The sequence below is a fragment of the Orbicella faveolata genome, unplaced genomic scaffold (assembly GCF_042242905.1).
Source record: "Orbicella faveolata isolate gen_17 unplaced genomic scaffold, um_ofav_v1 contig_1, whole genome shotgun sequence".
Lineage (NCBI taxonomy): Eukaryota > Metazoa > Cnidaria > Anthozoa > Scleractinia > Merulinidae > Orbicella > Orbicella faveolata.
The window spans coordinates 5,676,267-5,690,000 of record NW_028301536.1 but is presented as its reverse complement, the minus strand read 5'-3'; the positions used below and the strand labels follow the sequence as shown (position 1 = coordinate 5,690,000).

Sequence of the window (13,734 nt, the reverse complement as noted above, 5' to 3'; positions counted from 1 at the left end):
TGAGGTGAAAAAGATATCAGACTTGCGTGGTCCTGCTGATCTGTGAGTAACTTCTCTTTGGTTCAGTGATCAGTTTTTATTACTCTATTTATTTAATTAATGACTAAAAAGTTAGTTGTTACCTTCTATTTAGAGTGCATTGCAGCTGATCCTTGTGAGAGTGGGAGGGGTGTGTGAAAGCTTGAGGAGTAAATTTCCCTCCATTCTCTTCCTCCCCCCCCCCCCCCCCCTCTTCTTCTGCTCATTTAGTTTATTTATTTATTTATTTATTTATTTATTTTTTTGCTCTCTCTGTCCAAGTTTTTTTGTTTTTTACCTCTTACATGTTTAGAAAGGAAACAACTGCTCTGTAACTTCTGCTATACCAAGTCGTATTCTTTGTTTTCCTGCAAGGGCTTTATTGGATGTAGAATTAATGGTTTATGATAGAATGAGTAAAAACAGACATCCCTTGTCATTGTGTTGCATTCTTGTGCAACGTACACTTCATTGCTCTGCCTCGTAGTCTCTCTCTCCAGATATCCAAGTTGTAAAAATGAGACTAACCCTTCAATTGACTGGCATCTTCAGTTCTCTGATCATAATATTGTAATGCGATCACTTGTTTATAACCTTCCCAATTATTTTGTGTTACACTAGGTTCCCATTCGCCAGGGAAATGAAAAGAAAAATTATATTTCATGCTGGTCCAACAAACAGTGGTAAGACCCACACAGCTATTGAGAGATTCCGAGAAGCTGACACTGGATTGTACTGTGGGCCACTGCGGCTGCTAGCCACAGAAGTATTCAGGAGAACAAATGATGCTGTGAGCAAAGTTGTGCACATACGTAGGCATATGCACTTCTATATAAAATAATAAAATGAAATAAATTACTAACATTACTTAGAGAAGAAGCCACATCAGCCTCAGGTGGTTTTCATGCAAGTCCTTTATCCTGGTCAAACTGGCATTTGGAGTGTTGGTTTTTGTGAAGGGGGGAAAATGGGAGAACCCAGAGAAAAACCCTCGGAGCAAGGCGAGAACCAACAACAAACTCAACCCAAATAATTATGGCACTGGGCCAGAATCAAACCAGGGCCACATTAGTAGGGGGCGAGTGCTCTCACCACTGCACTATCCCTGCTCCCCCAATATAATTTATAGACACAGTGTACTTGGTTCCTGTGCAATCAGAAACCTTCCATTATAGCTTGCAACTGACATCCTAGCTTGAATTGCAAGACCTGTGGCTGGCTGATATCAAGGATTTCACAGAGATCCACATTATCAGAACTTTTTTTTTTTTTGGAAATTCAACAATTCTTTGATTTTCTGGAAACTTTCCTGGAAATATCTGAGTACCATTTGCTACCATTTCAAAAATTTCAGAATTGTTGGTCGAATGAGAAGTGCCTGTGGAATATAATTTGCATCTGAAGACAATTTTTGATATCATCTTCTCTCATCTTTACACTTAATTATTTTTTTGCTGTAATTTCCTTGGCTTGTTGAGGCTGGGAGGGGAGGGAGGGCTTTTGAATAACTTTTTGAGACTACTGATTGAAAAAGTTACCTGAATCTGTTCGCTAAATTAACAAAATGAAATATTTTTTTATTGAAGAGCCCTTGCCTTTGTTATTACAATTAATGGATTTTTTTTATATCATTCCTAAAGGGAGTGCCTTGTGACCTAGTCACTGGTGAGGAACGGCAATGGGCAGTATCACCAGATCAACCAGCCAATCACATTGCTTGTAGTGTTGAGATGTGCTCTACTAGAACACCTTGTATGTAATGTTGTATCTTTAAGAAATAGCAAGATATAAACAATGGCCTCCATTTGGCACAAAAATATGCTCAGATATTTGTCCGCAGACATCATCTATACCGAGAAGCAAACAGTTTCTGATCGTTTTGATCGCTTTGGGGAACTTTGATGAGCTTTGAAGAACAGATACATGTAATGTCCAAGGACAAATATCCAAGCATATTCTTGCTCCAAGTGGAAGTTGTTGTGTTTATTATCCTTCCAACATTTTTTACAGCACGCATCGTTTTTGAAATTGTTAAATATCACTGGTATATTCCCCAGTTTTACCCATACCTGTAGATTTGCCCTGAAGGCTTATTTTTTCAGTCATGAATTTACTGTTGGCTATTTCAAATTTTGTTGTTTTGAGGTCAGCACTTATGTGTGTGTGTGTGACTATCTTGAACTAATTTTTGTTTCCCTTAGCCAAAAGTTAATCTCCTTTATTTTGGTAAAAGTGAAGGTAAACATCAAATAATATCATAATACTGTTGCAACACTTAAATTTAACCATTTGATTGCAATGTAATTAATCTTGCACTTGCAGATGCTGGCCTAGATGAGAAAATACATGTAGACTGTGGCCAATATCAATTTCTGCAGCCAATCAAACCTGTGAATTCAGTAGTTCCCAGATATAATAAATTATAAGCCATATACTTGTAATTAATATTATATCAACCATGATATAACTTCAAACTAGTAACAGTGTTGGATAATCCTGATTAGATGACTGTGCAGTAATAGATGAAATTCAGATGATAAAAGACAGTGACAGAGGCTGGGCATGGTCCCGTGCTCTTCTAGGTGAGTTCCTATGCTTCTTTACAAGAAACAAATTCTCCTTTCTAGTCACCATTCAGTTCTTGTTGTATTTGTTGGGAGAAATTTGTTTACATATCACAGCAGTAATATTGTTGATCTTGCTCATGACCAAGGTTGTGTATGTTCTACTGAACTAGTGCTGATCACACATGTTTTGGGTTATCATACAAAGTGTTGTCTTCCACATCAAACAGGGTTGTCACAAAGTTTTTGATATTAAAATAAGTCAAAAGGCCACCTTATAGTGGGAGTAAGTCTGCCAAGTGGTCCATACTGTTGGAGCTTATCCTGGTTTTCACAGCATTAATTGCCTAGAAGGATTTTTACTCTTCCCCGGATGGGATTCTGGTCCATTGCAGGGTTACTGCCCAGCATTAAATTGGCAGATACCCTTTTAATATACACCTGGGTGGAGTTGGTTAGAGGCACTGTGAGAGTAAAGTGTCTTGCCCAAGAGCACAATGCAATGGCACCAACCATGGCACAAACCCAGACCACTCAATCCAGAGTTGAGCGCTAACAATTAGGTCACTATATACTGTACAGTAGATGTCTCCACTTATTGTCTGAATAGGCAGCTGATAACAATTAGGTCACTATATACTGTACAGTCAATGTCTCCACTTATTGTCCGAACAGGCAGCTGGTAACAATTAGGCCACTTCATACTGTACAGTAGATGTCTCCACTTATTGTCTGAATAGGCAGCTGATGTTCCCATATTTTTCTAACAAATCAGACAAACAGCTTGAAGCAGAGTAACTGGCTGAGATCATGGAGTAGATAAGATGGTGATTTTTGCTGGTAGCCATAACTCCTATGAAAATGGAAGTACAACCTCAATTTGGACTGGCCTGTCTCAAAAACCCTGATGAATAGCCCAACGGGGGGTTGGTTGCTTTCAAATTGCAGTAAATGCTTTTAAAACTGAAATTAGAGAGACACTATGACAAAATGTTTGAGTAATGCTAAACATTGTTTTTATTGATTACTGATTATGACAGGCTGTCAGGAAATTAATACATGGTGTTATTTGGTACACTGTCTTTCGAACAGGTCTTCCATGCTTGGAAATTCACCTTTGTGGAGAAAGCTCTGCTATAAATATTGTAAAAAGAATAGTGTCCTCTTGCAATGATGAAATGGAGGTAATAAATATATACTGTTGTATATATTTTTGTCGCTGGGAAAGCTTATTTGTAGCAAATAAGTTGTAAGTGTGATGCAGCTACATGTGGACTCATACATAATCCACAAATCTATAATTATTACTTTCTGATGGATGCAGAAATATTATCATGAAAACATGATTGAATCTAAGTGATGTTTTCACAAGTGGCAAATGTGCATTTAATTGATGTGGAATCACAGGGATTTTGGTTTTCTTTTACTTCATGCCATTGGACAGCAGTTAATTTGGTGAATTATACCATAAATTTAGAAAACAGCCCTAAGAAAATATGCATGCTGATTGGTTAAAAATCATGTTTCTGTAACTTGATAGGAACACAGAGCAAGCTCGTGACTTAATGATGGCATGAGCAAAGAGAATTTGCATTTTGATGATCAAAGTACACAAGTTGTTGTCTTTTTTTTTTTTTTTTTTTTCATTGCAGTGTTTTCTACAAGAAATAGAAAACATGTTTTCCATGTTTCTATCAAGTTATAGGAACACTGGTTAAAGTTTGGGAGAACTTGAAAAAGTTGTGAAAACACTTACCTGTTGGCTTGTGGTCCCATAGCATTTCTCGTTCTCCCAAACATCCATTTGTGTTTCTCTAACTTGATAGAAACACAGTCACTGTACAGTCATGCTTTTACTCTTAAATGATGATGATTCAATTTGGCACCTGGGACACAAAATTTCAGTTATGTTCTCTTACATGTATTAGCTCATGATAATCAGGGGAGGGTGCTTATTGGTGCAGGAGCTTAGGGTTGGGGCACTCATTTCTTTTTTGACATCAAAAATATGAATGTGACTAAGCAATTTAATAAACAACTTACAACAGATTCTTTAACTTAATGCTCATACTAGGGGCTCCCGTAGTCATAACACCTTTACTTCGTTATGTTCAGCTGGGATATTATGTTCAGATGAGAAACCAGGCTTTACTTGTGATTTATTTGTCTGATCAGTCAGTGCTATGTTGAATGTTACTTTTTCAACGAGGTGAATTTATAGAAGTGGGTGCTTATGGAATATGTTAGGTGCACTTATAACATGTATATATAATGCACTCAACGTGACACTGATCAGAAAGGTGTTGCTTATTGAAAGAAGGGCACTAAATTGAATCCCTCCGGTAAGGTATTTTACTAGTACATGTAGGTGGTGCTCAACAATAAACCATACTTTTAACAACAGGTTCACCATTATGACAGACTTTCTCCTCTGGATATCAGCCAAAATAGTCTTGGTAAGTACTATAATAACCTCCATCATCACAAAGTGTTAATAGTTACATAAGATTTAAAGCCAGTCTGATTCTGGGGTGTTAGCCCCTGGTGTTAGCCTTCAGCATGTACAGGGCCCAAAAATATGATGGGTAGTGTAAAATAAGCCAAAGAAATCGTTTAAACAAAAAGTAATATCTAGCAATAAGATCGTGAACTCGAGATTTCTATCACGCATAGAAATCGAGAGCAAATAATCTAATTGTTTCAGTGTAAACTGACTAGTCGTTCAAAACTTTATCTAAATCCTCTTCACAGACACTTCGGAAAAGCAAAGAAGCGGCCGTGATTTTTTTAACAACCGCACACTGCCAGGCTACTCACTATCTACAACAGAATAGATAGTGAACAATAAGAAAATAAGAAAAATATTGAGAGAACGGCATCCATGAAAGAACGCTATCAGATTCATACCAAAAGCTATTAATTTACACCATTTTGACATTTCTGCTATTGTCAGGATTAATATTTTATCTGAGTGTAATTATTACCAATAATTGGTTTGTTTTTGAAGGCGGAAGTTTTAAAAAGATCAAGCCAGGAGATTGTGTTGTGGCATTTTCCCAGCGTGATTTGTATCAAGTTAGAAGGGAGATTGAAAAGGACAGTAAACAGAAGTGTGCCATTATTTATGGAGGTCTTCCACCAGGTGAGGAAACGTTGGTCTGCATACATCTACGTTTTAGAGGGGCTACATCGCGGTTTGTGCATCTTAAAATTTTGGCCCAAATTTTTAAAGGGCGTCGTTTGTAATCCGCGTCAATCTTCTCCGTCTTTAATCATCCTTGTTTTTTTATGGTTTGTTCTAACATCTCTTTGGTATTTTTCTGTCTTAGTAAACTATTATTTTCAGGTTTCCTTCAATTTAAGTTAGGTTTGTACGCGTCCAAGGTAACTCAAAATACCGTGACTCAGGTCCTTTAAATATTTAGCGTTATGAGTTATTGACCAAGCATGAGGTGAGATAGATATTGGCCAAGTTTTTGTGTGTGTGTTTATGGACTGACACCTGGTCTAGGTCTATAAACACACAGAAAGAGATCGAAGTCAATATTCAGCAGGTCCAGGAAAAATCCATACCCACCCCATGAATAGTCATTGGAAATGTGAGGGGTGGGAAGTGTGAAAAGCCAATGTTTTTAAAGAAAGTGTGGAGCTGAACTGGATGTCAGGGGGGAGGGGGGCAGTGGGAAAAATCCATTGAGGGGGTATGAATGGGTAATAACATATTACACTCCTTGCCTGACTTGTGGACTCTTCTGAATTCATTAAACGCTAATTTGAAACTTAGTGTGGAACTTAACCTGGCACAATTTCCAAGGAAACACTAATCAGAAAACTTATGACTGTTGTCTTGTTTCAGCCACTAAAATGGAGCAGGCGTACAAGTTCAATGATCCTTCAGACAAGTGTTCTGTCCTTGTGGCATCGGACGCTATTGGAATGGGGCTAAACTTGTAAGTCATATAAACAGCTGATCTAGATTCTTTAGCATCAGGTGCAGATTCGTTGTGCAGACTTTGCTGTGCTGCGAAAAATACCGAATATTGCTCAAATTTCTTTAATTACCGTTTTTGTCTTATTCTCTCTTTTAACTAAACTAGCTAATAAATCGTAGCTCGCCCAGAATAGCTTTCCTAGCTGTGAGCTACTAAGGCTTGTAACCCAATTGTATGTTAATAAAAGTTACGGTTACTGTCAGCTTATTTTGACTGAAAAATTCACCTGCTTTCTAGCCTTGGGTTTGATTTGTTGTTTAGCTTTCGTGAAATGCATTGGAAGCTCTCTTAACGGACACTCTGGTTTGTGGACAGCGCTACTTACGACCGCCTTCACAAAACCCGTTTGAACTTCCATAAAAACTCTGTATTTACTCATTCCTGTAAGCGGACATTCTGGTAAACGGCCGCGGACACTTTGAGGGCTTGCGATCTAGACTCTTCTTTTTTTGTAAGCTCAGGTAAACAGACACCCGAAAGGAGATCCCAGTGAATCTTACTATTTATAATCAATCAACTTCACATCGCTGTTCGTCACAATGATTTTACAGTGCATAAACATTTGCAAACTGTATCACTGTACTTTGTTACAGTGAGACTGTTAATGTTAACGTTGGTTGCAATTAGGACTTGTTCTTTAATCACCAGGGATCAATCCTAGTAATGCAGTATACAGCGAAGTTAACGCGGTATTGCACAAGGCACTGAATGAAATAAAACAAATTCATTTACAGTAGTACGGTAATATATATGTTTTTTGGTATAGCCAATGTTTATTATTAGCTGGGCAAGCTCCGTTAAGCGGCCATACATTCTTTACACCTCCAGTGGTCACTTATAAGAACCATTCTCGTAAGCGGCTAGCTCCAGTTACTGTTACCTTTTTCGCGTTCCGGAGGTGTCCCGGGTTATGAGAGCTTCCACGGTATTCACAGCGCGGCGCGCGATAATAAGTTCCGCTTTTTTGTGATGAATTTCTTTATGCAAAAGTGCTGTACTGTAAATTTACAAAATGCATAATAATCGACGGAATTGCAAGAGTGTGTTGTTTTAGTTGGTAATCAGTTTTTTTAATGCTTGCTCTTTCAGGAATATTAAAAGGATTGTTTTTAGTACTCTGTTGAAATACGATGGAACCCGCACTGTACAGCTGACTTCTTCTCAAGTAAAGCAGATCGCTGGTCGAGCTGGCAGATATGGCTCAAATCACCCCGAGGGGGAAGCTACTGCGTAAGAAGCTGTTCAAATTTTTTTCCAGCAAATACTTTTTTATATTACACTTTGAAAACGTGAAACGCGATGAGACACACTATTTCATTGCATTTCTTTCATCGAATTTCCAAATACCAAGGAGAAAGTTGAAAATACGACGCGCCGCAGAGCATTGTTGTCGAACTTCGGAGTATCTGGAAATTTGACGGAACACTTTGTCAGGGTTTTGATATATTTCCAATGTCATTAGTGATCTTGGGCAACCTGTGTTATACCCCAAAATTCAGGGTTTTTTTTTTCTCTTGTAACAGGTTGAGTGGTCAGGACTTCATAGTTCTTCAAAGGCTGATGAAAGAACCAATCGAAGACGTTCAGGTAAATCAGTTTTCTTTTAATCCAGATGTTGTGCTAGAGTTGTCCGAGCTGCAAAACCCGAGCTCGGAGTAAGGAAAATGTCCATAGCGTTCAAAACCCGAACTCAGACAGCTTGAGGATGAAGAGGCCATCTTTCTCGCCGGGACCTGTACCGACTCTGTATCGACACTGTACCGAGTCTATACCGACCCTGTACCGACCCTGTCTCAACTCTGTAGCGACTCTGTTCCTACTTTGTATCGACTCTGTACCGACCCTGTACCGAGTCTATACGGACGCTGTACCGAACCTGTACCGACTCTGTATCGGCTCTTTACAGGCTCTGTACTGACTCTGTACCGACTCTGTACCGACCCTGTACCGACTTTATTATCCGCTGGGCTCTATACCGACCCTGTACTGACTCTGAACTGATTCTGTACCGTCTCTGTACCAACAACCTTGAAGGACTTCATTACTGAAAGTCCAGGTGTTGTGGATGTTTTATTTTTCAGAAAGTGTCCTTTGGTTGCGTTAGATAATTAAGTGACACGCAGATAAGAAATAGACCGGGATTTCACCAAGAGAAGTTTGGACTTAACACGAAAGATGAGTTTAATTGTGCCTAGTTTACGTAAAATCTACATAGAACATGCTAATTGTTTTGTGTGTCCTTTCTTGTTTTCAACCAGGCAGCAGGGTTAGCACCAAGCATGGAACAAATCGAAATGCTCTCTGAACAACTACCAAAAGCAAGTCTACTGAAATTATACGTAAGTCAACTAGACAGGGCTAGAAATAATCTGTGTTTGATTTCCAAAATTTACTTTAAGCGAGAATACGGGCAGGAATGATAGCAAAAGAAAATATTTCTCAATATCAAATCTGCATTATAACCAGGCTCGCGAAGCCGCGCTGTCTGACTCAGTATACGTACAAACGTGTATCATTTAAGCAATGGCCTCATCTAAACTCGAGGAGGGTTCGGAGAATTGGGCAAACTCGAGACGCAGTCGAGGGTTTACATAACTTTCAAGAATTCACCCAACCCCCTAAGTTTTTAGATGAGGTCAGGGAAACACGAAAAGAGTATTCTATTAATTTTATAAAATATTTCTCAAAGATACGCGCGAATCTTAAACGTCCCAACCGTGTTTACATACTCTCATTAAAACACACCTAACGGCTAATGAGCGCGCGCGTAGTTTCTCGTGTATTTTATAAAATCCAAGGATGCACGCTTATGGCGTGAGCGAAGTTAACCTCGCTTCGCGTTTTTCTTTAACAATGTTGTAAAGCCGTTGATGATGCTTGTGACTGTACATCGTTGAGTTTTGTTACATTAGGGCTTTAGGGAAGAGCACCCACGAAGCTGCTAGCAACTCTTACGCTTCCTTTGTTCCCTCCAAGCTTTCCGCGTACAGCATTACTCGATGATGCGCGCTAAAGCGTGAACCAATTGTTAGGCCCCTTCAGCGCTACCCCGGAGGAATTTGGAAGCGGAGGTTTCACTCTAAAAAAGGAACAAATGTTCTCCGTCCACACTACTACGCCGGAGGAATTTGCAGACGCAACAATCACCGGCCATTTTGGATGTGTGGTTGAGAAAAACTCGGACAAGGAAATTTTTCAAATGTTTTCCGTCCACACTAAAACGCAAAGCCGGCGTTTTCAAATTCCTCCGGTTTGAAGAGCGGTTTCAAAAAACTCCGTTTTCATGACGGATTAGTGTGGACGGTAGGCCTAACCGTAGAAAAAAAGGTGCGTTTTCAAATTTTGCCGGCGTATTGCGGGCGGGGCCTTAATTAATATATAGGGTCGGGAAGTACCCGAATCGTTGAAATACCGGAACATGTAAAAATGTTTTCGAAGTATTCCTTTGTTTAAGTAGTTTTATTGCCATTTTTCAGGCCTCGAGTAACAGTTTCAGCGGATTTTCGTAACGTCTTTTTTCCAACGTGGTTCCTTATTGAGAAATTTGTTTGTTATTGCAGGAAGTGTTTGAAAGTGTGGTTCAGTTGGATGGCGCCAATTATTTCATCTGCGATTTGGACGATCAAAAGGTTTGCCTGTGTCTGTATTACATGTAAGCAGCTTTTATTACACAGTTTTCAACTGATTTTCCAAAGTAATCTTGTTGTGTTTACTTTAGAGCTGCTTTTACAGAACTCTGTGAATGGCGCTAAGATTCGTGCTATGTTCTCTGACCTACGTATTAGGGCAAACTTGGAGTTTTTAGAGCAGTTTTCTCACTGAGTGTCGTAAAGCCAAGACCAAAGTTATCACTGTGGCCCAATCCGGTGAATCAATGGAAACTCGAAGGGAATGCATATTGCCGACTCAAAGCGCGGGAAAACGGTTCGTGCAAGTCACAATTGGTTTTGTTTTAAGTTCTGAGTGACAAAGTGGCGCGTTTCTTTTTTCAAGCAAATCGTCAACTAAGAAGGAGCAAACCCAAACCAATTGTGTCTTCGCCAAGCTGCGTCTCCTGCGCTTTGTACCGGTCGGTCACGTGATTTTGCCACGAAGTTTTATTGGTTCGTTCGACCATTGAGTTTGTTGTGACTGGCTGGAAATGATTGTTGCAACGAGTTTGTTTAATCACGCGTTCGTTTGGTGAGTAAAAGCTTCGACCTCTAACGGAATATTTTGATGCTTTGATCTTGGGAGGAACTTTTTGTCTCTGACAATAGCTTTTATAATGCAACTAGCAAAGCCGCGCCTTTCCTTTGCTCAAACATGGCTCTCTTGCTTATTTTTGTTGTCTTTTTTCTTTAGTATGTAGCTAAAAAATTACAAGAGATTCCCTTATCCATAAGAGACCAGTACGTGTTCAGCACAGCACCGATCAATATAAAGAAGCCACTGACAATTAACCTAGCAATCCAGGTTTGGGAAAGTTTCTTACCTTGAACATTTACTTTGTTTAAGTGCCAGGGGATGAAGATTCGAAAATTTCTTTTGAGAAAAGTAGAGGAGAGAAACGGCACAACATGAGAGCACTGCTTAGTGCTTTCGTTTGAATGGTCACACAGTAAGGTTTCATCCACAGACTTAAAGTTAGAACCACCTTGTACGGCATAATAAACAATACCACATGAAAGTGGGGGTACTCCCTTATATGTGCTATAGAGGTATGTGCGGCCCCATAGGGTAGGGTTTTTCAGCCGTTGTACTGCTCAGTAACTTTTGTTTGAGTGGTCACACACGACGGGTTTCATCCATAGATTGAAAAGTTGAAACAACCTTGCACAGCATAATAAACAATACCATATGAAAGTACTGCTCAATAGCTTTCAATTGAATGGTCACACTAGGGTTTCATCCATAAATTCAAAAGTTGAAACAACCTTGCAGAGTATAGTAAACAGTACCACATGAAAGTACTGTTCAATAGCTTTCATCTGAATGGTCACACCCTTAGGTTTTTGTCCTGAAACAAGAACCACGGTAGATTAGGAGGCAAGGTTTTCATTTTTTTTTTTTTTTTTTTGTTATTCGCGAGCTCCAATTCTCAATTTGATTCCGATCCTTCGTTTCAGTTTGCAGAATGCGTGAGCCGTGATTCCGCCATGACATCTTCAAAGCTCAAAGCGTCCTTAAAATGGCCGCCTAGTGTACCCAGGTCCTTTGAACAACTGCAGAATCTAGAGATGCTACACGAGGGACTGGACCTATATCTGTGGCTCTGGTAGGGATTGGCTCTCAAGTGTGCCGCAGCTCAAAACTGATGGAAATCCCATCTTTAATTTAATGCTTTCGCAGTTTACGTTAGAATGGTTGCTAGGCAACCCTGACGTATACCATTGCCGTGATAGCACGTGCTGACGCGACAGCTGTGAAGTCCTCGCACTGTATTGTGATTGGATAATTAGAAATGGAAACTCATCGAGTTCTAGTTTCGAGCATACCCATAACAACCTTGGGCAGCAGTTGTGCAAAGGCCTTACTTGTACTTTTCTGCGCATTTTTTGTTTTGACATATTTTTGTGTGTATTTTTCATTGCAGTTATCGATTCCCTCATATATTTGTTGATCAAGAGAGCGTCTGTGAAATGCAGGACCGCGTGGAAGCTATCATAGGAGAAGCTGTATCATCAAGCACGTTTGGGGCGTACATAACACGAACACAGCGACCGCGCCAACCCAGAAGGCGCTTTAACGATGAAGCGCAAGCCAGGTGGTTTAGATATCATAAATTTTAAGGTAAGTTACGTGAAAGACAAAGGAAGAACCCAGAGATAAGCCCTTAGCTATAAAGAAATCCATGTAGTTCTCTGATTGGTCATTACTTTCGCGCGAAAATCCAAAGCCGGGCATCAGCCAGTCAGAGGCTTACACGGATGTCTGTGATGTAACGTCATCGGTGTAGCAGCCAGTCAGGCTCGAAGTCCCCAGCGGTCAAACGCACTGCGCACGCCCAGTTCCCTCCGTCGTTCCCGCCAAATTTCCGAAATCCTTCAGTCTTTTCTAAATGAGAAGAGAATTTAATAACTGTTATTCACCTGCTTATGGACTAGTGATTTAATCTAACACTGCTCGTTTTATAGCGTTTTATGGCAAAAGTCTTGCACAGTTTCTCTTTAAATTCTTACGAACTTCGAGGCTACTTAAACCGCTGTGAAGGCTCGCAGTGGATGGAGCCGTTTGAGAGGAAACTCGTCGACCTGACGTGTAGAGAGATTTTGACAACTGGGGAAAAGGGTCCAAATTATATCCTCTGCATCTCTCAAAGGGGCAAAACATATCGTTGACTAACGGATTTCTTGTTTTTTTTTTTTCTCATTTCCTTTGCAGAAAATCTGTAAATTTGAAGAAATTTCCACCATGAAATTGTGGACATTTGTCAAGTGCTGTCATTGACAGGTTTTCCTTGAATTGTATGTACAGTTGCACTCGACAAAAGATCTGTATAATTATTGTATTGAGCTTCGTTCAGATATCATATTTCAACTTGGGCTATCTTCCAAAAATCATTTCAGTACAAAATTGCGAATAAAAACGATGAAAAAACAGCCTCTGCCCGAGTACTCTGTCGTGTCCTTTGTTTAGACCAAATCAGACTATTAAGGTCATTCCCCAGTATTGCACTGCGCATCCCTACTGCGCATAATTTCACACGTAATTAGCGCGCGCGCATATGGCGGCTTTTTCTTCACAGCTGGACCTCGCCATAGAGGAAAATCGTCATGTCCTCGAAAACGAGTACGGTGACCTATCATTTTTTTCTGTTGTTTTGAACTGAGTAATAAATTTTTCTATGTAAAATAAATATGGACCAATTCTCAGTGTAAATCGTCGGTGCTATTATAAGGATTTATTGGGTACAAACAAGGTGCTGTTGCTCCTAAACGAACATGGGGACTCCTCATTTTTATTTTAAAATGTAAGTTCCTATAATATAAACAGTCAATAGGCAAAGTTTGACAGAAATCTCAGTGCAGGTTCTATTTCAGTGGAATGACCTTAAGGTATATGCCATAGTAGTAGTTCTGGTTTGTTCCGGTTGTTTAAATGCGGTGATCGATGCCTACATAGTGATCACTCTTCGGCCAAAACAAAGTCCGGGTTGTAAGGTGTTTGCCGGAAAAAGT

The 13,734-nt window shown here is 39.7% G+C and overlaps 1 protein-coding gene across 2 annotated transcripts in view; it reads left to right on the top strand.

Moving 5' to 3' along the window:
* Nucleotides 1-13,155, top strand: part of LOC110064985 (ATP-dependent RNA helicase SUPV3L1, mitochondrial-like) — an 18,447-nt gene extending 5,292 nt beyond the window's left edge. The window contains exons 4-19 of one of the 2 annotated variants that reach the window (XM_020772090.2): nt 1-42; nt 640-808; nt 1,659-1,770; nt 2,523-2,600; nt 3,675-3,766; nt 4,987-5,038; nt 5,590-5,724; nt 6,439-6,532; nt 7,664-7,804; nt 8,098-8,161; nt 8,833-8,913; nt 10,135-10,203; nt 10,919-11,029; nt 11,683-11,831; nt 12,150-12,346; nt 12,938-13,155. The exon at nt 1-42 is cut by the window's left edge and continues 73 nt beyond it. In XM_020772090.2, coding sequence (XP_020627749.2) covers nt 1-42; nt 640-808; nt 1,659-1,770; nt 2,523-2,600; nt 3,675-3,766; nt 4,987-5,038; nt 5,590-5,724; nt 6,439-6,532; nt 7,664-7,804; nt 8,098-8,161; nt 8,833-8,913; nt 10,135-10,203; nt 10,919-11,029; nt 11,683-11,831; nt 12,150-12,345 — 1,585 coding nt within the window. In that variant the 3' untranslated portion in view covers nt 12,346; nt 12,938-13,155. Of the gene's footprint in view, nt 43-639; nt 809-1,658; nt 1,771-2,522; nt 2,601-3,674; nt 3,767-4,986; nt 5,039-5,589; nt 5,725-6,438; nt 6,533-7,663; nt 7,805-8,097; nt 8,162-8,832; nt 8,914-10,134; nt 10,227-10,918; nt 11,030-11,682; nt 11,832-12,149; nt 12,347-12,937 lie in introns of those variants that run through there. The other variant, XM_089296346.1, reaches the window with a different exon arrangement.
* The last annotated feature ends 579 nt before the right edge of the window (nt 13,156-13,734 follow it).